The following is a 24,297-nucleotide window of genomic DNA, read 5'->3' on the forward strand; positions in this document are numbered from 1 at the left end:
ACCAAAAAGAGCCAAGAAATTTTAACGAATTTTATCAACCACATCGGCCCTACTAATATATTTGCTTGTGTGAAATTTCAATACCACAGCTTTTATAGTTTCTGAGATGTAGCCAAATAACTTTTGAAGTTGTACGACAGCTACCTGAGGGAGTCAAGCAATTTCAACGACTTTTATCAAACACATTGGCCCTACTAATATATTTGCTTGTGTGAAATTTCAATGCCATAGCTTTTATAGTTTCTGAGATACAGCCAAATAACTTTTGAAATTGTATGGCAGGTACCAGAAGGAGCCAAGTAATTTCAACGACTTTTATCAGAATTTGATAAATTAAATTTTGCAGTTGTATGGCAGCTACCCGAACCAGTACCCCGATCATGACCAATTTAAATAGAGTTCTGGAACCTACTACAATAAATCATTTGTGAAAATTTAGTGAACTTAGCTCAATTAGTTTTTGAGTTATCGTTGGGAAGGACGAACGGGCGGACGGACGGACGGACGGACGGACGGACGGACGGACGGACGGACGGACGGACGGACGGACGGACGGGCGGGCGGACGGACGGACGGACGGACGGACGGACGGACGGACGGACGGACGGACGGACGGGCGGGCGGACGGATGGACGGACGGACAGACGGACGGCAGACAAAGCTAAATCAATTCAGAATTTGACGCTGATCAAAAACATACACTTGAGTCTATATCTAAGACCGTTATTTCTTAGCGTAACAAACGGTAAGGCAAATTTAGTATACCTTTCGAACATACGATGTTACTGCTATTCTGAGTAACAGTTAAGCTTGATTCATTGGTTCGTCGTTTTTGAGCTGAGCTATTTGCAGTCGAACTATTTTTTCTCTTGACTGTTCATTGGTTTGTCTGAAAAAAACTGATCCTTTTTTTTATTATGATGCAATTATTACTTTTTTGACAAGAATTATATGATGTAGTTGTAATAGTTCAGTATACGTAAATTTGACCTTTTAAAAAATCTCCGCACTAAAGTTGTAGTTGATTCAACTTTTTAAGAGAGAGAAAATGCTGCTCTAAAAATAAAGAGAATGTTAAAAATCCAAATTTTCATACAAAACACATCAGTGAATCCAGCTTTAGATAAGGTAAAATTAAACTTTTGTAATTACAGCTGCTATAAAACCCAAACTATTTCCACTAAATTTTGCAGAACAGAGACCCTACCAAAGTTTTTTTGGTGAAATTTTAACAGTCTACACTTAAAAGAGATTTCACGAGTTGAAATTATTTTTACAGCAACAAAGAAATAGAAAGTACACTCATGGCTTAATTACATTGATGATAAGTTTTAACAAAAATTTTTACTTGTTAACGGTATGGATGGGATTCTTAATTTATAATATACGCGACCACCATAAGTATAGAGTCTAATAAAAATAGTATTTGACGAATTAAATTTAAAGGAAAATGAAAAACAATGGGGAAATGAATGCTTGGCATTTGGCAAATGTAAATTATGGGGAATAACAACAAAAAAAAAAATTAAAATAAAAGAAAAATGAGAACGACAGTTAAAAAAGACAAAAAAACAAAAAAAAGCTTAGTATTGTAATTTTTTTTTATGATTTTTGATATCGTCACTTTTTACTACTATACTTTTTATTACTATGTACAATTTTCACTTCTTTGATCTAGGTTATGCTCAATACATAAACTTAGTATGTAATAGAATTTTAACATTAAAACTGATTATCGTAAAACAAATGATTTGATAAAAATTGTAATTCTAATATAATTTCACAACCATCGTCATTGATAGAGAATACTACAATTATTTATAATGAAAATTAGAGCTTTCTTGAATTTTTGCCAAACATTTCTTCTGTACCATCTTACCATTTTGATAGCTAAAGAAATCTGTTTAGAGATACAGAAGCAATTTAGATACGGGGTCAAAAACTCTGTTTTACTCTGTACAAAAACTCTGTTTTGGTTTGTATGGGGTTATTTTGTTTTCATAATATATTTTGTTTTAAAAATGACATTACTTGTCGGAATTTGCTTTTACACTACCTCTACATTTATTGAAAAGTTCACAATTTGTTGTTATTCCAATAATATCGTTATTTTTTAGCAAAGTTGGAGATATTTATAATAATTTTATCAGTAAAATCATATTTTTGTGTGTTAAATTTATATGACGAACACATCATTTTTAATTACAAGTTAATATTACTTCAATTTTATTTATTTGGAAGATGATAATACATGTAACATACTTTATAATATGTTAAAATTTTACATGCTAATGATTTTTTTATAAAATGTATAATGATAATATGTTATAATTTTATGTTATAATAGGAAATAGTAAACCCATCACTCTATTTGCATTTCTATCACTACGTTTATTTCAAAATTATTAACTCCGTTCTTTCCTTTTAAACACTATAATTTACATATATTCATATATGTACATATTTTGAGAAAAGAAAACATTGGACATTTTGCATGATTGCGTGATCAAATATTAAAAACTAGTTTCTTAAATTTCAAAAACCTGGGGAAACTTTTAAAAACATGGGAAACTCAACATTGCAAAAAATTCAAAATATACATGCATATTAGATGTGTATGTTTGTTTTAGTATCTAAAATGTTATTCAAACTAATAAACGGATTTTTATGTTAATACTATTTTTTCTATCAATGTGATAATGTAGTACACTTTTATTGGATGATTTGTAGAACAAGAAGATATTTAAGTGCAAGAAGTGATAATTCTGTTCTGTAACTTTTAAAACTCGATTAATTTTTTTCTAAATAAAATTTTAATGTTTATTAGGAATTAATCGAAATTAATCGAAATTTCATAAATTTTAAATTTTGACTAAGTATACTCGTATGTACGGACGTAATAACATTTCATAAAAATTCACATACATATATGTATCTATTTTAATTAATAAAATTAAATTTCAATACGTTAAAATATTATATATATTTTTGTTTGTAAAAATAATTATGTTCTAGCTGTCTACTTCCACGTTGCCTTTTAGAAATTTTCATCAAAGTTCAGTCTTTGATTGATAATATTATTTGAGTATTCGGGAAATATACTTCCTTTTGAGTTTCCTCAGTTTAATATTTTTTTTTTAAATATTTCATTGGAAAACTCAAATTGTGGTACAACTTGAATAAATCAATATGCTATTGTTTGATTAAAAATAATTAAAAAATACAGTACAATAAAATCAAGTTCAAAAAATTGCATAGAGGTGAAGAAACTAGTTAATTTTTTTTTTAAAACAAAAAATTATTGGAACTATAAAAGAAAACAATAGAAAATTTATTTAATGTGCTTTTTCGTTTGTCACAAGTCATTGAATCAAAAATTATTAAGTATATTTCTTTTTTTCTTCTTTTCTTTCTTTTTTTGATCTGTATGATGATCTTTAACAAATGATAATACAAATTAAGCACGAAAACTTTCTACTATGGAACATTATTATAGCGAATTATGTATATTTTCATTAAAATTTTCGTTAAAATTTTTCAATTTTATACATTTTTGAATTTTATACATTTTTCAATATTAATACATAAAAAATTTTTATAGAAAATCTAAAATCATAAATGAGCCCTCAGTCATTGAAATGAACCAAGAAACTGACTATGTATAACACAACAAAAAACCAATTTACGCATATTATTTTATTTTTTTTTTTACTATTTTTATATTTTTACATTTTGTTGTAAACTAATACGTAGATAAATAAGAACCAAGAGTTTATTGAGTTTTTTTAATTCAAAAATTCATTTCAAATTTGCAAAATGCGATTGAGACTCTAGTGCAATTCATTGTTTTTATAATCTTACATATTAAATTAAATTCATTTCTTGAAAACAACTAACTAAGCCAGAAAAAACAAACTTTATTCTTCTTTATAAGAAATTTTAGTAAGACATGAAAATCCGGGATATAGTAGTACATCAATGATTAATAATAATTATATATTATTTAATTACTAATAATAATTAATAAATATTGTTAGTGTGTTTACGCAAATTAACTCATAGCTTATCATAACTTATAAGTTTTTTATATGCGGCCAGTTATTCATTCTAAATAAAAACATTACAAATTTACTATTTGCTACGTCCCCTATTTTTAAATCAGAAATAATTATCAAAGCGTCTAGATAGAGTACAAGTGGATGTAAAAATATGAAAAAGTGACTTTTTAATTTTTATTAGAATCAAAGCATTGAAAATGAATTGTGAATATATGTATATATTTATTTTTCAAATTAATAGGCAACATTTACACAAATGAGTACCTTTTTATAAGTAAACATGAACGTTATGTATATAAGTTCTTAATCATTCTTTAAACTAACATATGATTGAAAACAGTACTTTATAATATAAACAAAAATTAAGTACTCTATAAAAATTATCACACTATACTCTTTAAAAATTACTTATGTGTAAACAAAAAACATGTTTATATAAAAAAAAAAAAAAATTAAAGAACTTTTATTTGGATAAGGTCCAGTGTTTTTTTTAACACTGATTGAGAAACAGAGAGCATGAATAATTACAAATACAATTACAAATGAAAAATTTTTGAAAAATAGAAAAAATATTAATACAAGTTTTCCATATTTAATAGAACGGAACAATTTAAATGAATTTTGAATTATGTATGTACGTTCTTACAGACAACAATTTTCTTGTGTTAAGTAGATAATTTTGGCTAATATTAAATTATTACAATTATCTAAAAATAAAAAGCAACAATATTGTACAAAGGAAATGACTTTGATCGAAAGTTTCTATTTTCCGCAATAAAATTACTTTTAAATAACAGATTTTAATTTATGACTTTTCTTAATTAGAACAACACAAATTTGGCAAATTTTTAATTATTGTTATTTATACAAACACCTTTCTTACTACATAATCTTTCTTCAAAAATTGTAAAACAAAATATTAATATTTAATATTATGTAATTGAACTTTTAAAAAAACCTATACAAATATATAATTTGTGATTGTACTGTAATATAAATTAAGTTATCTTTAGATTTACGCCTTATCTTAATACTTGATGCATTCAATTATTTTTTAAAATTATTTATTTAAATTGCAAATTATGAAATAGTCATAAAAGTATGTTCACCAGCGGGTTTTAAAACAAAATCCAAAAGTATTGAACTGCCCTCATTGTAAGTATTAATTTTTTTTTTTTTAAACTTCGTTGAAGATAGATAATATGTAGCCTTTTAAAACCCTAACAATACGTAAGTAAATATACAGTTATTAAATTAAATTTTATTCACGGTTATTCGACCATGTTTCAAATTTAAAATAAAACAATTTTTTTTTGGTAATAATCAACAAATTCATCATTTATTATTTTTAGATTTTAATTTTTCCTTGGGAAAATAGAAATATTATCAACTTATGTATGTTCATATCGTTTTTATATTTTAATCGTTTCTTTTTGTATTTGCATAGACAATCTAATTATTAAGTAAAAGAGGTTACCTACATTATTCACTATAAAAAAAAATACAAAAAAAAATTATTTTCTTCTTTCTTGTTTAACTGTTTTTCTCTTTTCTTTTTTCTGTTCTCTTAATTGTTTTTGCTTTTCACGATCCTCTTTATCTTTTTCTTTCTTTTTTAAACTTTCAGCTTTAGCTGCTTCTCGACGAGCCTTTTGAGCTAATTGCACATCTAAAAAATTTGTATTCTTTTCTAACCCAGCATCACCGTCATCACATGCATCTAAACAATCTTCATCATGCTCTGGCACGTCAGTTTGACTGTATATTTGTAAAATTTGTTCTCTAATACGTTTTTCATCATCTGTATAGGTTTTAACCGCAGCGGATGTTGCTAATTTCTTCTCTAATATATCAGCCATATCTTTAACAATATCTATTTCTTTTGAATCTGATTGTTCTGTTTTTTTGTTAACATCTACATTAAAATCATTCCATTTTAGAACTATTTCTTTAATTAGTTCACTCATTTCTGGCAAAATACCTTCCAAGGATTCCACCTTTTCGTTTTCATTATCATTATCTTCTAATATTCCAATAATATATTCCCCAAAAACACTTTCATCTATTTCTAAGGGTTTTAATTTCGATATTAACCACTCTTTGAAATCGTCCATCATTTATTTATGAAAATTTAGCAGTTATTTATAACGTACTTTTTTATACTCTCTTGCAAAAAACCCACTTTAATATTAAGTCAAACTTTTTGTATTCAAATTGTACTGAATTATTTATACCTAAAAAATAGAATTACAAAATACGTATAAGATAAATTTGTATAAGTAAATAATTCTTCTCTTAATTTTTATAAAACAAAATGAAACGGTTAATATATTAACTTTAAATTTTAGATAAATAATCACTTTAAATATTTTTGGATGTAATACGATTTCTTTAAAATTGCTAAAATTCTTTTTAAATTAATTAGATATTTATAACTTAAACTAACCTTAAAGAAAAAAAATAACCTGAATTTTGACAGATATTAAAGTCGGCGAAGCAGATGACAGAATGTCAACGAAATTTAAAATACATAACACAATGTTGCCAGACTGTCAAGAAAAGTAATATCATATTAAACGTTAAATTTAATTTATGTTAATGGTTAAATTCAAATGTTGTATCACCTTAATGCAACGAGGTTCTACATTATAATGCTTACAGCTTCTGGTACGAAGCCTCAAAAATCACAAATCATAGAGGCGATAAGGAATTTTTATAAAGATTTTTTTATAAAGAACAATTTTAAATCATACTTTCAAACACGTAATATTATTTAAAAAATGTAGCTGAAAAAAATGTAGGTATTATATAAGTGTACTAACATCCATAATATTTATGTGATTAATGTATAAAATTCGAATTCTCGAGAATTTTTACGAAAATCATAAAAATAATAATCTTGAGTTAAAAAATATTTTCATACATATAAGAAACAAAACAACAGATTGAAATGTCCAACAAAACTTATCTATTACATTATCTATAATTAGATTAACATATAAATAAAATAAAAAATGTAAATAACAAAAGATAGAAAGTAGTGTTGACAATTCAATCATTCCCCAAGCAGTTTTCATGTTTTTCAAAATTAAGTTGGGTAGGCGGTTAGTGCCTAACTAAGTTGGGGTGTACATACATATATATATATTTGCATATACACAAATCTATATATATATATATATATATTTAAATTTTTCTTAAATAGTTTTGAAGTTTACCTTGCATATCTTTATGCATTTTTATATTCACCGTCTCATTTAGCGAAAAAAACAAAATAGCGTTTTATTAATACATACATATTATTAGTGTTGCTGATTTTTACTGTTTCCTTCAATCCATTAAATGTATTGTACATTTTTGTCCTTGAAAATCCCTTTGAAAATCTCGTTTTAATCTTAACATTGAGAATAAATAATGAATATTATGTACCTATACATTTAGTGTATTTTGCCGGAAAATGCGATGTACCATTACTTAGAATATTTTCTTTTTAAACACATTAGTTAATAAAAAAAGCACAACAATAGCGAATAATTTACAATTTGATAAAATTCCAATATATTTAGGACATTAAGCAAAACACTTTTAAATTATATTTTATCACTATCACATCTTACACCGTCATTGTTTAAAATTAATTTCTATAAAAAGATACTGTTTATATTATATGTATTTAAATATTTTGGATTAAAAGAAGTGTGATTAAATTAATTTTGCAGGAAATAGATTGAAATGTCAAAAATATTTTCCGATTTTCTATTTAGGTTGGAAGGTTTCAGTATTCATATATAATTTTTGCAAAAAAAATTATAATAGTAAAAACATCTAAAATAAATGACTTAATGATAAAAGTAATTGTTTGTAATGAATTTTCATAATTGATACACAGACTTTAAAATTAAAAAATAAATACATAGGTACAAAAAATATACATCTATATCCTTATATATATATATTGGTAGGCACTCATCAACTAGAAAAATTTCGAACTAGCTAAAATTAGATCTTATTGCTAAATAACGTACATGTAACTGATCGAAATTTTTTATAAGTAGATAGGTATCTACTTAACTACCTTTTTAGCATTATTACATGAACAAACTTTTTTAATTATGTTTGAACTCATGCAAATAAAGGTGCATAAAAATGTAAAGATTTCAATTATGTACCGGTACTTGATTTTTGAATATTTAGAGATAAGCAAATAAAAAATAAGATGATCTTATCTACAAAAAAAAAATTTTTGAATTGGAAATGTCAACACGATTTTCTTTAAGTAAAATAAAAAATTTTATTAAACTTTTATATAATTTGAGATAATTCAACTTTTGTAAAATAAGTAATACATATTATTTATTTTTAAGCAACAGTAAGTCAAAAATAAAAATAAATCAACTAATTAAAATTAACGTGTTTTTTACTCAATCGGATAATTACGGTATATCTTAAGTTATTCAAACTATAATTTCTATATAACTTAACAATTCAAGTTATATAATTCAAACTATAATTGTTATATAACTTAAGATATATTTGAACATAACTATATAATTAACTATCAAATACATTAACTTTAATTAACTAAAATATTCTACATAAGATTTGGAATTAGTTACATGCATATTTTTTTGATTTTATATAAATTTACTTAATTCTATAAATTTATATAAATTTACTTAATTCTGACATTTTTATAACCATGTTATTTGAGAATACGGCGTATACATATGCACATTGCCATTTAGAATTCTTTCACTCTTTCTACCAATTTTACATAATGTATTGTATACATTATGTGTATTGTATTGAACCTTCACCTGCTGTAGAAATTCTGTGACGCACAAAACGCGTGTATAACTGGACTATAAATCGTTTGTAAATCAACTTTAACTCGAGTTTATTATGTACAAAATTACGTTCATGTTTATAAAATAAGAATTTTAAACAACATAAGCGCAAATGATCATACACCTCAGCTTTTTAGTAAGTAGGTACACCAAATCAGTTCAGAGAGATTTTTAATATTACGCCTACATCGTTATGAGTCTGTTATTATTTTAGTTAATTTCAAAAATTAGAAATTTCACAAAAACATTTACGATGTAAACATACATATGTATGTATGTATGTATTTAAATATCTCATGTTTCTGTTTATATACAATATGTATTACAATAAATTTATTTATGAGTAGGCTTACATAACACATTCGTACATACATGTATGTATGCATTTATTTAACTAACATAGATATGAGATACTTAACAATGTCGCGGGCTTTTTTGAAGCCCTTGGTTAGTTTTCATTATTTGATTATAAAACAATTTTGCACGCCTTACTTTAACATATACACGCAGATGTATCTATGTACATATGGAATGCATGAAAGAATTATAATTGGCTACATAAAGCTTAAAAACAAAATGTGTAAAATTTTAACCGACAAAATTTAAAATGTAAACTGGTTTTTCACTGATTTTATTTTGTATAATCAGTAGGAACATACAATTACGAGATATTAATGAAGGTACCCGAACAGTTATTTATTCATGAATATTATAAACTACTATATTATGTACCTACAAGTAACTACATTAGGTACTACATTGTAGTGTACCTAAACACTACTAGAAGCACTTTAAGTCAGTGTTTTATGAAATTTTAAATTAATATACTTAATTTCCTAATAGTTTTTACTTAACAAAGTATATCAAACCCTAGACAATTTTCATATTCTTTCAAAAATTAAAATGCGCATAATGCAGAGCAAAGAGGAAGCCGTTTTCCTTATACAGTAATTCTCAATATCGATTTTTTCAAAAATTTGCAAAAACCAATTTATTAATCATTTAGCTTATAAAATTTTATCTTACCTTAAACGCAAGATTTTTTTTATTTAAAATTTTTGATTTTATCCTTATTTTAATTCTTATATTATAAAAACGCGAAATTAATAACACTTGTTAACCGATTTTTTCTATTTAAAATTTTCAAAACCAAAGCAAAAAAAAACACCTTTTTTTTCAAAATATGACCGACACAAAACACACTTCACCGCGCAAATATTTCATACGAAATAGCAAATACAAATGAAGTAAAAAGAGAAAAAGATAAAGAATAAAGAATGAATGAAATAAAGTAATTATAACTCAAAAAGTCTTTAGGAAAAGTACATAGCCTTGCCATATAATATTATTATAGTTTTCGACTCAGTGATGCCGTTATGAAAATTATTTATTCGGAATTTGATAATATTGGTCAAACAAAAGCACCTCTTTGAAAACTTCAGATATTTACATTCGCATTTTTTTTTTTTTTTTTTTTTTTTTTTTTTTTTTTTTCATTTCATTTCATTTATTTCAAACCAAAGTAAAAATTTTACAATTCAATAGCTAATTATTTACTTAAAAATAGTTGGAAATAAAGAAGTAAATTAACCATTTGTACTAAACAAGTGTTGGTTAATCCCTACCATAGTTTTATATACTTATAATATATTTACAAAGATTATTTTATCTTATTTTATTTTATTTTATTTGGGGTTCCAAAAAAGTAAAATACATTTTAAAATTAAAGAAGAGAAAAGTGACACAAAGTCAAGAAGTTCATAAAAAAAAAATAGAATAATATCGAATAATAATACAAAATATAGAATTTTTAAAATTAAAAAGAAAATTATACAAAATTAAGAAAAAGAAAAAAAGTAATAAACCTAAATTAAAATTAAATTAAATTACACCAAAACACGTAGAAGATCTTCAGTTTCATTGTAATTTAAATTAGAAAGCCAGAACCTTGTTTGTTTGTCAAATCTAGATCTAGAATTGATAAATCTAGTTTCAGCTGGTAGTGTATTAAATATTTTCGGTGCAGTATAACTGAAAGATTGAGTGAAATGAATATTGCGAAATCTAGGAACATGAAAAAGTCTGGCATAGTTTGATCTTAAATTGTAGTTATTAGACTGTCTAATAATAAAATTTTCAGATTTTAAATAAAAAATTTTTAAAGTTTTATAGAGATATAAGTTTCTTATAGGTAAAATATTTAAATGTTTAAACAAATTCAAAGATGAAGTTAATATACCTTTCCTACATATAACTCTAATGGCGTGTTTCTGCAATATAAGTAGTGGTTTTATTTTATTTAAATATGCCCCACCCCAACAAACCAACCCATATTGCAGTTTGGAGTTAAATAATGCATAGTACACAGAAACCTTTAAAATTATTTGAACGATACATATATACTATTAAATTTTTACTTTATTATTGTTTTTCAAATTTTGACTGATCATTGATTTTATTTTACAATAATTTCACTCGTATTTTCATCAAATTTTGTATGGACAATTAGATTACCAATTTACATTTTCAACCATATCTAAGGAAAAATCTTACTCAATATTTTGAAATTTTATATTTGAATTTTGTATTCCAACAAGATTATCAAGTTTTTTGGAAAAACGGATTCCAATATGTGAATGTTTGACATAAAATAAATATAATACTATTATCATATATTAGTACTCAGCTTGGTCGGTTTCACATTTTACAAAATAACAAAGCTAATAAAAACAGTGCTTAATTTGTTCATGTTCTGATGTATTTCGATTGAAATATGTTTTTTGTTCAATTTTTGAATACTCCCAAATTATCTAGTGTTCAAAAGTTATTTACAAATTCTGTCCTTTCACAAGATAACAATTAAATACTTAATTTAATATGCTGGCTGTTGATCTCGTTCATTTATAAATATGGTCGTTTTACAAGAAAGCAATTAAAAAACAAATCACCTTCATTTTGATTTCTGACAATCGAATTGATTTCTCATAAGCGAATTTTGATCTTGTTTGCTTATAAATTTGTGTAGCATTTCGGTTTGAATCGAAATAAACAGTGATTTAGAAAAACAACATTCCCGTATAAAAAGTTAGAATTTCATACAAATGAATCAATTTTATACCCTTTGATTGGCGAAGCGAATGACTAAGCGAGTCGAATGGACTAGGCGAGTCGAATGATATTTTAAATTATGATCGGCGAATGCTTTCATTCACCAGATCTAAAATGTTGCTACCGCAAGACGTCAAAAGACCTGCCAAAAAAAATAAGGTTAACATCACATATGTACGTTACATTTTTTTGCTTTTTTGCAAAAACAATTGAATTTTTCTATCCTTTAGCAATTACGGGGTTGTTGTCCATTAATTTATTTAAATGATCAAATTGTTTTTGATTCGTTTTTTTCGCGCTTAAATTAATATTAAACAATCAATATTTTTTACAATTGTAGAATTTTATGAACTTACTTTACAGTTTAGATCAGTGATTTTCAAAGTGGTCTATATATCCCAGGGGTTCATGAAGACCTCTAGGGGTCTACAAAAAAAATATGAATTTAGTTAAATAAGTATTAAGTATTAAGGGGTCTATCAAAAATTCAAAAACATTACAAGGGGTCTATGAGGGAAAAGGGTTTGGGAACCTCTGGTTTAGATTTTTCCATTAAGTATATCACCACAATATCCAATAAAAAAAACACTATGTTTTAATCTTATTTTCATTCGCTAAGCTTGTCACACAGAATTTTCATTCGACAATTTGACAGCTCAGTTGCCAAAATTTAGGCGAATTCGCTAATCATAATACCAAAAATTTCATTCACTTCGGCAATCATAAGAAGGCCTCAATATCTACATTAGGCAGAAAATTATGTAGACGCTGAGAGATTGAGGATAAAAATTTGTAATTTAAAATTTACAAATATGAAACATCAGTAATCTTCAACAAAAACAAATTTTTCTAAATTTTTATTAGAAAGTCATAGAATTCAGTATTCTAAATTTTTTTTTAAAACAAAAATATATTTATATTATTCATGTTGTTTATTAACATAATATTAACAATATTATGTTAAAATTTATAATATTATTCATGTTGTTTATTAACATAATATTAACAATATTATGTTAACATTATAACATACATAAATAATGTTATAACATTAAAAAAATTATTTAAAATAATCTTCCTCATTTTATTTTTTTTTTTAACAAAATTCATTTCAAAAATCATGAAGAAAAATCCTCTGTACATTCTTTCTTACTTTTTTAGCATTTTAAAAATTTATAAGAAAAACTAAAAATATATTTAATTCAAAATTATATTTAAAACTCCAAGTTGATCTTTAAATTTTTGATGTGCAAATTTTTCTGTTCATTTAAATTCTGGATCTTATTTTAAACTGAAATTTGAAGAAGATAATGAGCAATGGTTTTTGCAATTATTTTAAAAAGAATTTGGGTTTATTCAAATATTAGTCAAAGCATTTTAAAACTCTACTGTTTAGTATGAGTCTTGTTCCATTCTCTTATTATCTTTAACTTCCATTTTATATATATGCTCATTATATTCAAATTTTGTTTTCTTCCTTTTGGTATAAAATGAAATGTAGGTACCTTTTATTATAATTATTACTTGGCAGTAATTTATGTTTCTCCTGCAGTAATTAATGTTTTTCTTTTAATATTTTTACTGCTTGTTTTAAAATATCTACCTGAAACGCCGACTTTTCGGTTGGAGACATTTTTCTCATTTTTTTAACTACAAGTTCTATAAAAATAGTATCTTCGTCGTGGTTATTTGTATACCCAACATTTTCGATCTGTTCTTGAAGCATCTGCAGTACTTTTAGAATATTTTGCTGAATTGAAACACTTTGTTGAGCTTTTGGCCGCTTTGATTTTTGATGAATAGTGAAAGAATCTGTCTTCGAATATTCTTTATGTTTTCCTTCTGATGATTCTGAACTTTTTAAATCCGTCATGGTTGTACAAAAATCATCAAAAAATTCTTTAACGTTTTTTGTTTCATATTCAAAACCTTCTTCAAATTCCTTTGTTTCGTCACATTCTTCATTTTCGGGTACAAAAACAGAAAATTTATTTCTTGGGACCCTTCTAAAATATTTAAAAATTACTTATCACTATATAACTTATAATCATAAATTTATGTATACTAGCCTTCTGGATTTTATATACTTGTCAAGAAAGTCCATTTGATGATAATAATACCATCGACTTTCGAAACCCTCCAAAGTACGAGACTTTTTCTTTTCTCGCACATATCTGTCTCTTAATGTATGCCATTTTCTTTTTGCTACAATTCAATCAAAAATATAAAATGATTCATATTCCAGAGTTATTCAAATAAAAATTCCGCTTACCATCACAATTAAATTCATTAGACAAACTCTCCCATATTTCATCTTTCCTTTTAGAATTACTAGAATTAGGATTGTTGTTATCATAGAGCTCTCCATAAGTTTCAACCCGCGCAATAAATTTGTCTGTGCCTTTCATAATGAAAATTTGAAATATCTATAAATTTTATACAACTTAAATACATGTATGTACATAATATCTATTAGCAATATTAAGGGTAATAAATCGTTGCAATTTGCAATTTAAATTAAAAAACGTACGAAATTGAAATAAAGTCTAAAAAAAAATTACACAAATGCTAATTATCAACATACAAATGACTAATGTCAACTTAATTGTCTAAAAAAAATTCACGCGAATGTCAATTGTCAACATACTAATGACTAATGTCAACTTATTTGTTAATGTACTTTTATTCGAGACTCACGAAACTTTCCATAGAATTTATATTATGCATTTATAATAAGAAATAAATTATTATAAATATAGGGCAGTTGAAATCTGATATAAAACGATATCGATAGTTTTGGTTAAATTTACGCAACAAAGGGTATAAATAATAATAAAAAAGTGAGAATTCTCAAAATACGGTATTAGCCTGCCTTTTGTGGTAATATCACCGTTTTTAGCGTTTTTATTCTATTATATTGCCAAGGCGCCACTTATTCATTAGACTAAATCTACTATTTTATCTAAAACAGAATTTTCATTTGCTTTTAAGATAAAATAGCAATACAACTATTTAATTGCTATTAAGCTATTTATTCTGTTTTGCTTAATAATAACATATCCTCAATTCTTATAAAGGGAATAGCTCGAAATTCAATAAATAAATTACAAAAAAAATTGTTTTTGGATTAGTAGATTATAAGTAATAAAGAAGGGTTAGGGTTTATTGCAAATGCGGATTGTTTGAAAAGAACATTAAAAGAATTTTTATGAGACAAAACAATTTCCCAAAATTATATTATTTACTCTATTCATGTACCACACCTACTGTGCCATCTCTATTTTGTGTAATATTAATTTTTTTTTTTTGTTTTACATTAATTCACTCTCTTTCTCTTTATTTAAAAAAATTAAAAAACCACCTACCAAAAAACAGCTATCATATGTCAATCTGTGTTGTTTGTGTTTTTTGTTTCATATAAAAGTAAGTTTTGAAACAAAAACATAAACTAGAAAAGATTTAGGTTTAAATATATTTTAGATAAAAATATAATTTAGAAATTCATCAAGAATTTTCGTTTTTATTTTTAACTAAGAATGGATTTGCTAGAAAATGGAGCAGATGACGAAAAATATGTGATTTTCAAGCAAGATGATCTTTTTAGTGAAAGTAAGTTTTAATTCCATATTTGATTTCATTTTAAAATTCACGTCACAAATTTTTAATTTCTTTTTATATAAGGCTTTCCATTAATGAAAGAAATTCGAAGACAAGGGAATTTGTGTGATGTAACATTAAAAGTAAATTATTTTGCAATTGTTATTTAAATACTCCAATAGAAAATATTAAAGCATTTAAAATTTAAAGGTCGAAGATCAATCATTTTCAGCACATAGAATTGTTTTAGCAGCAACAATACCGTATTTTTATGCAATGTTTACTCATAATATGGCTGAAAGTAGGATTAAAGAGATAACAATGAAGGAAATTGAGCCAGAGTATATATTTAAACAAATTTTAGTTGCTTTTATACTAGATTTTTTATTTCAGAGCACTTGAAAGTTTAATAAATTTTGCGTATAGTGGGCAAGTGCGTATTGATAGTTCAAATGTTCAAGGCTTGATGGTTGGTGCATCATTTTTGCAATTAAATAAAGTTCGCAATGCTTGTGCTGACTTTCTGATTGAAAGGTTTTTTTTCAGTTTTGATTAAAGAACAAAGTTATATCTCCAACCTTATTAAATTTTCAGATTCAGTCCACATAACGTGTTGGGTATTCGAACATTTGCAGATTCACTTGGCTGCATTCCGCTTGTAAATGCGGCGGATAAATATATTCATCATTATTTTTCGAAAGTTTCTCTATCTGATGAGTTTTTAAATTTGGGTTTTGACGAATTAATTGAAATAATTCGCAAAGATGAACTTAATGTTCCAACTGAAGAAAATATATTTGAAGCTGCTATGAGGTGGGTGAAATTTGATGAAGAAAAGCGTGCTCCAATGTTACCACAAGTATTATCAAAAGTACGACTTCCATTATTGTCGCCACAGTATTTAGCAGATCGTGTTGCTACAGAAGACTTAATAAGAACATCACATCAATGTCGCGATTTATTAGATGAGGCCAAGGACTTTCATTTAATGCCTGAACGTCGTGGTTTAATACAAAGTTTTCGGTAGTAATTTTTTCTGAATTTAAGAGAAAATATTTAAATAAATATTTTAGAACAAGAGCTAGATGTTGTGATTATATTATTGGACATATATATGCTGTTGGAGGGTTAACAAAAAACGGAGAATCTGTCAGTACAGTAGAAATTTATGATCCAATAACTAAGGAATGGAGAATGGGCGAACAAATGTCAATGTTAAGATCCCGAGTTGGTGTAGCTGTTACAGGAGGAAAACTATACGCTTTCGGAGGTTTCAATGGCTCGGAAAGATTATCAACAGTTGAAGTTTATGATCCTAAAACAAAGAAATGGTGTCAAGGGCGGACAATGTTATGTAAAAGAAGGTGTTATTTAACTAATAAATCAAAAATCATTTTTTATAAAAATTAAATTTCAGTGCTGTTGGAGTTGCTGCCTTAGATGGCCATGTTTATGTCTGTGGTGGATACGATGGTGTTACATCGTTAAGCACTGTTGAATGCTATTGCCCAAAAACTGACACTTGGAAGACTGTAGCGCCAATGGTACTTATGAAAAAAAATAAAAATTTATACCTAAAAGCTTTTGTTTTTATTAGATGAAATATCGTTCGGCCGGAGGTGTGGCGCCTCTTGGAGGTTTTGTATACGCTTTAGGTGGTCATGATGGACTATCTATATTCGACAGTGTAGAACGTTATGATCCTGCTGAAGATGTTTGGGTTAAGGTAAAACCAATGTTAAATCGGCGCTGTCGCCTGGGAGTGGCTACACTTAACGGAAAATTATATGCATGTGGTGGATATGATGGGAATTCATTTTTGAGATCCGTAGAAATGTACGACCCTAATACAGATACTTGGAAATTAGTGGCTCCAATGAATGTTAAAAGAAGTCGAGTGGCGCTAGCCGCAAATATGGGGAAACTCTGGGCAATTGGAGGTTATGATGGTGAATCAAATTTGTCAACAGTAGAAGTATATGACCCGGAAGCAAATCAATGGACATTTGTTGCCTCTATGTGCGCTCATGGAGGAGGTGTTGGAGCTGGCGTTATTCCAATTCAATAAATAATAGTATTAATATCTGTGTACACATTTATTTTGAAATCTTGGTAAGATACCTTTTCTTAGTTTAAACCCGTCAAAATAAAATTTAGTATATTAATATTCTAAATTATCAATAATTTAATATATAAATGTTGTAAAATGATCTTGAAATTTGTTAAAGAATATTAATTTCTTTAAGAAATATTAATTTCTATGTGTTTGTGAAAATTTTCATTCTGTTTTGAAACTTTTTCAATGATGATTAGCTATTTTAAATTAAAAAAAAACTTTTCCACTTTTCACCAAAAGAATGTTAGAACAGTAAAAAGAATCTGTTTTTACAAAATTCAATTTTGTGAATATTTGAACAGTTTTTATAACGTATATGCACATTTTGCATATTTTGACTAGTAAAAAACTAAAGCAAATTCTGAAATAAAATACGAAGATATCATCCGTCGAACTTGAATTTATCATATTAACAAAAAATGGTGAATTTTTGACTTTTTATGTTATGATGCTTTTTTTTGAATTAACAGAAATAACATTTTATACAGAAGAATATTGTGTGACATAATATTTACATAAAATTCTGATTGCTTCCAACTTTTAATTTTGCATTAATGATTGCTTTTAAAACAGTTTTTGTCACTAATATGTACGTAAATGTTTTTAATTGAAAAAAATCATTTTTTTTATCAAAAACAAATTCAAAGAATGATTGAATTTGTATTTGTTTAAGATTTTATATTATTTTGCATTTATCACTTCAATTGATTTCTTGAAAACATATATTTTGATTGTAACTGTTTATCAACAGTAAAGATAGTTCAGAAAATTATTGAAATTTTTTATAAAAAATTAAAAAAAGAGTAATGTATTTATTATTTTGATAAAATGTTGTCAAAATTTAAAAAAAAGCTGCATAATTAATTGATAATTGTATCCATGAATACTCAAGTTTATTAGATAAAAATATGTTAACGAAATCATTAATAAATTCTGTTTGAAATATTATGTAGGATTATAAAATAGGTAATATGTAGTTGAATAGTAACTTTGAATACATAATGTTTAAGTCACATTTTTTACTTTCTTTACTTGCTTTTAAATTAGAATTCTCATTTTTTTTTTAATTGAATACCTATAATATGTATGCAATGTTTTTAATAGGATTCATTTGATTTTGTCTCTATATATCATATAGTCACTTATGTTTTGAAAAAGGTGAAATGTAGAATGAGGTTCACAATAGAACACTACAAAGAATAAAAACAACATGGTTAGTTTTGAAACAGCTTTTTAAAGTTTTTTAGTGAATGAAATATTAGACGACGGAATGCTATTAAATAAAGAGAAATATTATTATTTAACTAAATTAAAAACAAAAATTGTTTTTATTTTTTCTCGTTTTAATTTGAATATGCATGAACAAAGTGGATAATAGCATTTAAAACTAAAAACAAATAGTCGTTGACTTACAAAATATTAATTCACTTTCAAAATTTTGATGAAATTTCACTTAAACGAATGAACATAAGAAAATTTTTTACAAAAATCAATTGACGAGTTAAGAAATTGTATTGTCTTGACGGATATTAAGACATCAGATTAATAGAATTACAGTTCATGTTAACAGTTGTTTTCAATTCCTCGTAATGCTGAAACATATCATATTCGCTTTTACAAAAATTTAGTGGAAACATTAAATGTTTTTAATATTGTTAAATGAGAAATGATTTTGTTAATTTTGTTAAGAAAAAAATTGTTTCAATGCTTTGATATGAAAGATTATTTGATTTGAAAGTGTTATGTCGCTTTTGTCCAAACATTGCCTGTAAGGTTTTCTTAAATACAAATGTGTGATATTTAATTTTTAATAATATGTAAAACTTATTTTTTTAACTTTGCTTACCCATATTCTCTTACATGTATCATTTGAAGTAATGAAATATTATTCAAAAGTATTAAAGTTTCCCGTTCACAAATTTACATGTCGAAACTTATTTTCTTTTGAAAATTTATTACATTTTTGAATAATATCCAGTAGTCTTAAGCAGGGCGTTTAAGAGAATATATGTAACATTCTTATCTGTCGAAAGTATTTGTATTATTTTTCATTATATTATTGCATGTACATATTTATAACATTTAAAAAATAATAAAATTCATTATAATATTAATGTTTTTGCAGAAATTAATTTTATGTATAAGTTATAACACATTAATTTAGAATTCGTGTTCTAAAGAATAGTGGATCGTGAGACGAATTATTTACCTATCAAAAATTTTTATAATTTACGTATTAATTATAAGATGCATTGGTAGTCCTCAAAATAAAAACTCATTATGAATAATAATAATTATAAGGTGCTTGTAACGCATTTATTTGTTTTATTTATTTTTAAAAAGGCATAAGTAAATATACTCGTAATTATTGTAGGAAATATATTATAAAAATGAGATAAAATTAATTCGGCAAAGTGTTTTTCGCAAATTACTAAATAAAATTAATAAAAAAGAAATTGTAAAAATTAAATATTAAAAAAAAATGTTTGTTTTTTATAAAAATATAAACTTTTTGTTCTTTGAATGGCAATTTGCCACAAATTTCAATATTATTAAGTTTTTTGTATATTTCAATTTTTAATGACAGGATATTGTTATAAAATTAATTAAAAAAAGGTATTTAAAAATTGCTTCAAATTTTTCGACAAATGTTCACTTCCCCTCAATTCATTGTATTTGGCAAATTGAACCAACTCGTAACATTTGTTATAACGAAAATGCAAAATAATGTAATTTATTTATTATATATTATGATTATAATGTATTTATTATGTATTTTGAAAGTATTAATTTGTATATTTCATTTAATCACCTTACTTGGGTTTTTGGGTATATTGTTTTGAATATCTCTGCATTCTCGTTAGTACTATTACTAATTTTATTATATTAATAATTTTATTTTGATAAAATTTGTAAAATGAAATCAAATCATATTATTGTGATCGAATTTAATTATAAAAGAACGTTATTTTTTAATAAAATTTCAACAAAAGGTTAAAGTAACTTAGTTTTTAATTGTATTTAAATGTATAAAATTATGGAAAAGTTACCAATTAAAATAAAGAATTAAATTATTGATTAAAATAAAATTTAATATGTTTCTGAAGCATAGAAAGGTAGTAGAATGAATAAATATTTATTTCGCGTCTTATTAATTTTCACTTTTTTATTTATTCAAAATAAATACTTTTTTTTTTATTATGATAATGTTATTTCTAAGCTTTTAATATATATAATTTATGAATAATTTTTGTATAATGTAACAATTATTGTAAAGATCTTTATAGCACCCGATTAAAACATTTTTGTAACAATTAAATATAAAGTTATTTAATCAAAAAATGGTAAACCTATTAAATTGTAATTGAATCAATTATTATTATTAAAATATTATATAACTATATGATATTATGTATTTCAATCACATAATGAGGAGTAAAATAAATAATTTAAGAAGTTAAAATAAACCATTTCAAAATGCGAATGTGTATTTTTGATAATTTTGAAAAAATAGAAAATACATAAATGGCCTTAAATTTTTACAATTGGAATGGATTAAATTTGATAAAGAGTTTCATTTCATATTTGCAGAAAAATATATCGTTTTTGTAGTTTTGTTATATCGGTGTATGTAAGAAAATACCTGGTCATACAAGTAGTCTAATTTAAACTGGTTATACTAAGTAAAACGTCTGTAGATTTACCAATATTTTTAGTTCACCGCTTTTGCAAAAAATGTTAAACTAAGCGTGATAAAGCAAAGAAGTTTTATTGAAACAAATGAAATTATTTTAATATTGTCTCGTGGTTAATCTGATGTTGATGATGAAAATGTATCAACATCACACAACGTTAACCACGAAATATTATTAAAGTAAGAAGATTAAAAATGTTTAATCTAATTTTACTAATAATTTAACGTGAAGAATATTATTTAGAACATATGTATCTTATATTACGATCTGCTTTAAGATTTATATCCATAAATCGCGTTTTTATACTTTGTTGTATTTTATCTTAGTGTGTGTCCCATAAATTTTAGGAGTTTTCGAACTTAAAAATAAAAAAATTCAAAACTTTGAAAGAAATTTTTCTTCAAAAGATTTGAAAGAAATTTTTCTATCATCATCAAATAATAAAAAATGTGAATTTAATGCAAAAAAGATTATTTCAAAATTTCTCCAAATAATATTTTCCAATAAATATGTAACTGTAAAAAATCTTAACTTAAAAGAAATTTCTCCATTTTTTGTGTTTAACACTTGATGGTTAACTTTTTCCCTTTTAGTTTCAATATATCAGTTCTCTATTTTAATTCACTTTCTTTTAGAGTTTATAAAATTAGTTTTCACTAAAGTATTGGCTTTAATTTTATCTTAATTAATTTTACAATATATGAATCGATGCCGTTTATCTGAGAGGCATCATTTGTTCGATGATTTTTTTGTCAATATAAATTGCTCGTTAAGATTATTACAAATTTATAGTTTTATTTATAATGCTAAAAATTCAACTTGAAAAAAAATCAAAACCAATTTGAAAATCAATTAATGAAATTCCTGTTAATTAAATCGGTAGTTTACAAATCATTACAAGTTTTATTCAAATCATAAACTATTGAAACCCATTAATTGAAAGTTCTAAATTAAATCTAAAATGTCTTTTCACAAACACTTACAAATCTATAGCAACTGAATGGTTACTTTTGCGGGTTTGTTGGATACTCCAGTAATGTTTCAACATCTAACCTTTTTCTATTATGCTGCTATTCTAATTTTTAATACTCGTATTTTTGCAGTACCTATAAAAAAACTTAAAAATTCCATTTGAATTTTCAACTCAACTGCCTTTTTCGAACATGCTGTATTTAAGGATTTTGCAGTTTGTATTAATCGAACTTGTTTTATATTAAGATCTAAGTAAGAACTGAATTGTCGAAAATCCTCAATTGCCACTATTCATTTAAGTAAAATTAATATTAAGTTTAATAATATAAATTTTCGTTCAGTTTGTCGTTGATACTCCCAAAAGTGTTGAAATTTTGTAATTTTGAATTTTTTTCTTTTCTTAATTTTAGTGATTTATTTTCTTTATACCATACTTTTAAAGTTCAAAACAATCTTTACATAACTGACTTTGGACTTCAAATCCATCTTCTTTTTTTTATTTTTCTACATGTTTACGTATATTTGGGGAAAGTTGATTAGCTCCTATGTATGTAACGAGAAGAAATTTGTGTATTATGATATTATTTTGAATAATTTTTCACTTTCTGTTTCTATCAATCATAATGAATTCATTGTTAAAAGAAAAAATTTAATTTTTTTTTGTAGAAATTTAAATTATTTGATAAAAAATTAAAATTAATAAGATAAGGGAAATCACTTTCTAGTATCGCACCGATAGTTTTTTTTTTTAAGTTTGACGAACTCTAGTTCTTTTTTTATAAACTCTTTTTATGATTCAATGCAAATTACGAAGGAATACATTTTGAGAATTTTATAGAGCACACATAAGATTTATCTATTTATTATAAATAAAATGGTTTAAATGACTACGTCAAAAATTCTTTTTTTTTAGGGTAGGTATGTTTGGTGCCAAAGGTGCTTTATGGTACACCATTAATTAATTGTAGGAAGTAAGTATTTCTAAACAAAAATTAATTTTAATATTTATTTTCTCTTACTCTTGAAATCATTAAAATCTAATCTAAAATAATTATACTTAACTTGATGATTTTGCCTAGACAGTAATTTAATTATGTATATATATTCAAATTAAGGTACACAATTGTATACAAAAATTATACCTATTTTTAAACTGGCCAGTAGATAATGAAAATTTGGAAAAAATTAATTGTTTTTCAAATAGTAGTTTTACCGTCTTTCAAATAGTAGTTGCAAATATCATAATTTTCGCATGCTGGTGAGTATACTTATAAAAGCTGTACCTGTATATAGTAGGTAAGTACTTGCACTGGCGCTGTATATATTAAAGAAAAATGAAAAACAAAAAAAAAACAAGTTTTATATGTCCGAATATGAAAAAGAAATGAGATGCTTATAATTTACTTTAAAATATATACATAAATACATTATGATATCGTGTACTTGTAAAATTTTTTTCCAATACTTGCAGCGTTCGAAACTATGTCTAGTTTTTTTAAAAAGGATTTGTGTTGTTAATGAAAGGTGATGATTTCAAGGTTTTCATCTAGTTTTCTTTCATAATTTATTTAAACTTGAAAAGCTGACGATGACTTTTTTTTTTTAATTTAAATACTAATTCTTTTATTATCATTTAGGATAATAAAATATTTGTAATCAAAGAGTTAAGTTTTCTTTATGCTATTAAAATAATTATGCTTAAATTAAAATTTTAATTTAAACAACAAATTTAAAATACACTACAAACAAGTTACTCATCTAAGCAATACTTATAAAATTTTTTGGCTCTGTGGCATGATCTAATTATTTTGATTTTGTAGAATTCCTAGAAAGTATCAATGGAAATAGACTATTTTTATTAATAAGTCTTAGATTAGAATAGTCATGAGTATCTTATTCTTTAA

The 24,297-nt window shown here is 25.0% G+C and overlaps 5 protein-coding genes across 7 annotated transcripts in view; 1 reads left to right on the forward strand and 4 right to left on the reverse strand.

Annotated features, from left to right (window-relative positions):
* LOC129610642 (organic cation transporter protein-like) overlaps window positions 1–10,056 on the reverse strand; it is a 75,036-nt gene extending 64,980 nt beyond the window's left edge. The window contains exon 1 of the mRNA XM_055523273.1: window positions 9,932–10,056. The gene's annotated coding sequence lies outside the window, so the exon portion shown is untranslated. The remainder of the gene's footprint in view (window positions 1–9,931) is intronic.
* Window positions 1–10,070, reverse strand: part of LOC129610645 (jupiter microtubule associated homolog 1) — a 29,812-nt gene extending 19,742 nt beyond the window's left edge. Inside the window, exon 1 of the mRNA XM_055523278.1 lies at window positions 9,932–10,070. The gene's annotated coding sequence lies outside the window, so the exon portion shown is untranslated. The remainder of the gene's footprint in view (window positions 1–9,931) is intronic.
* LOC129610643 (coiled-coil domain-containing protein 43) lies at window positions 5,351–10,035 on the reverse strand. Its single transcript, XM_055523277.1, has 2 exons — window positions 9,932–10,035; window positions 5,351–6,292 (listed from the first exon to the last, which is right to left on the reverse strand). Exon 2 carries the CDS (start codon window positions 6,173–6,175, stop codon window positions 5,573–5,575), a length of 603 nt encoding a protein of 200 aa, XP_055379252.1. The 5' UTR covers window positions 6,176–6,292; window positions 9,932–10,035; the 3' UTR covers window positions 5,351–5,572.
* Window positions 10,071–13,197: 3,127 nt separating the features above from the next.
* LOC129610621 (uncharacterized) lies at window positions 13,198–14,595 on the reverse strand. Its single transcript, XM_055523245.1, has 4 exons — window positions 14,286–14,595; window positions 14,083–14,218; window positions 13,617–14,019; window positions 13,198–13,559 (listed from the first exon to the last, which is right to left on the reverse strand). Exons 1-4 carry the CDS (start codon window positions 14,419–14,421, stop codon window positions 13,473–13,475), a joined length of 762 nt encoding a protein of 253 aa, XP_055379220.1. The 5' UTR covers window positions 14,422–14,595; the 3' UTR covers window positions 13,198–13,472.
* A 792-nt stretch (window positions 14,596–15,387) lies between these two features.
* Window positions 15,388–21,164, forward strand: LOC129610522 (kelch-like protein 18). 3 transcript variants are annotated; one of them, XM_055523135.1, is made up of 9 exons: window positions 15,388–15,436; window positions 15,549–15,622; window positions 15,695–15,753; window positions 15,821–15,951; window positions 16,004–16,144; window positions 16,205–16,633; window positions 16,684–16,974; window positions 17,028–17,154; window positions 17,208–18,266. In XM_055523135.1, the coding sequence occupies exons 2-9, from the start codon at window positions 15,550–15,552 to the stop codon at window positions 17,676–17,678; spliced, it is 1,722 nt and encodes a 573-aa protein (XP_055379110.1). In that variant the 5' UTR covers window positions 15,388–15,436; window position 15,549; the 3' UTR covers window positions 17,679–18,266. The 3 variants fall into 3 exon arrangements, with proteins under 3 accessions (XP_055379110.1, XP_055379109.1, XP_055379108.1); XM_055523134.1 differs by having other exon boundaries at window positions 15,420–15,436; window positions 15,494–15,622; XM_055523133.1 differs by lacking the exon at window positions 15,388–15,436 and adding an exon at window positions 19,852–21,164 and having other exon boundaries at window positions 15,447–15,622; window positions 17,208–17,722.
* The last annotated feature ends 3,133 nt before the right edge of the window (window positions 21,165–24,297 follow it).

This window comes from Condylostylus longicornis, unplaced genomic scaffold (genome assembly GCF_029603195.1).
Source record: "Condylostylus longicornis isolate FDR11 unplaced genomic scaffold, ASM2960319v2 ptg000045l, whole genome shotgun sequence".
Taxonomy (NCBI): Eukaryota; Metazoa; Arthropoda; class Insecta; order Diptera; family Dolichopodidae; genus Condylostylus; species Condylostylus longicornis.